This window comes from Sinocyclocheilus rhinocerous, unplaced genomic scaffold (assembly GCF_001515625.1).
Source record: "Sinocyclocheilus rhinocerous isolate Xijiao unplaced genomic scaffold, SAMN03320098_v1.1 scaffold2853, whole genome shotgun sequence".
In the NCBI taxonomy this organism is placed as follows: Eukaryota; Metazoa; Chordata; class Actinopteri; order Cypriniformes; family Cyprinidae; genus Sinocyclocheilus; species Sinocyclocheilus rhinocerous.
The window spans coordinates 134116-135126 of NW_015648473.1; the positions used below are offsets into that span (position 1 = coordinate 134116).

The 1011-nt window shown below is 43.0% G+C and overlaps 1 protein-coding gene across 1 annotated transcript in view; it reads right to left on the reverse strand.

Moving 5' to 3' along the window:
- LOC107709722 (RNA polymerase I subunit F) overlaps nt 1-912 on the reverse strand; it is a 4793-nt gene extending 3881 nt beyond the window's left edge. Inside the window, exon 1 of the mRNA XM_016514314.1 lies at nt 581-912. Coding sequence (XP_016369800.1) covers nt 581-855 — 275 coding nt within the window. The 5' untranslated portion in view covers nt 856-912. The remainder of the gene's footprint in view (nt 1-580) is intronic.
- Between the last annotated feature and the right edge of the window lie 99 nt (nt 913-1011).

Sequence of the window (1011 nt, forward strand, 5' to 3'; positions counted from 1 at the left end):
ACACACACACACACACATATATATATATATGTGTGTGTGTGTGTGTGTGATATAGAGCATATATTTAGCAAAATTCTCCTCTGTAGAGTAAAAAAAGGACTATTATTACCTAATTTGAGACACCGAGTTCACAAATATAGAATAGAATAGAAGATAGAAAACTTCGAAAACTTTCCATCACGTATCGCAGAAAAGATGGATAATTGTTAACTGGTTTTGTAATCTGGCTGTTATACATTGCTAATTTCTACACATAAACTACATGCAAGTCATACTCAAACTAGTGCACTAGATTTATTCTGTTTTTATAAGTTGACTACAACCTTACAAAGGCATATTACACCATGCTTCTGTATCAGCTGTGACTGACTTCTGTTCAACAGCACTGACACACAATGACAACATTACAAAAAGTACTACAGTATTTTTTTAAAGGTATCATGGTCTCAAAATATTGAAAGGCAAGTACTTGAAGCCTAATAATAATGTGCAAACGTTACAGAACCATACTGTTTGTGTGAAAATACCTCGGCGTTACCATCATTTACCATGGTATTTTCTTTGCAGCCTGTGGTTTTACCTGCTGGAGTACTTGAGCAGCTCAGCGTCGAGTTCCTCCCGGATTCCCGTGCGTTTCTTCCGCAGGTGTTCGGGCGACAGTGAGATGTGCCTGCGGTGCGAGTCCAGCACCAGACACGAGTACCGCGCGTTCAGCAGCTTCACCGCGTCCGCGAACGACGGGATGAGACACGGAACCGCCGCGACATTTCCACTGGATATCTGCGCTACCGTCGAGACGTCTGCGGGGTTTGTGACGGGTTTCGCAGCTCCGTCCTCCTGCGTCCAGTTCGCCATGCCGTACACATGCGGAGGAGCACGTGGTGCGTTCGCTCGCGTGTTCGCATGCGAGATTTGCGGAGTGACGCGCGACCGCTAGCGGAGAGGAGGGGAACTGCACATGAAAAATAAAATAAAATAAAATAAAATAAAATAAATAATTAAATTAAATTA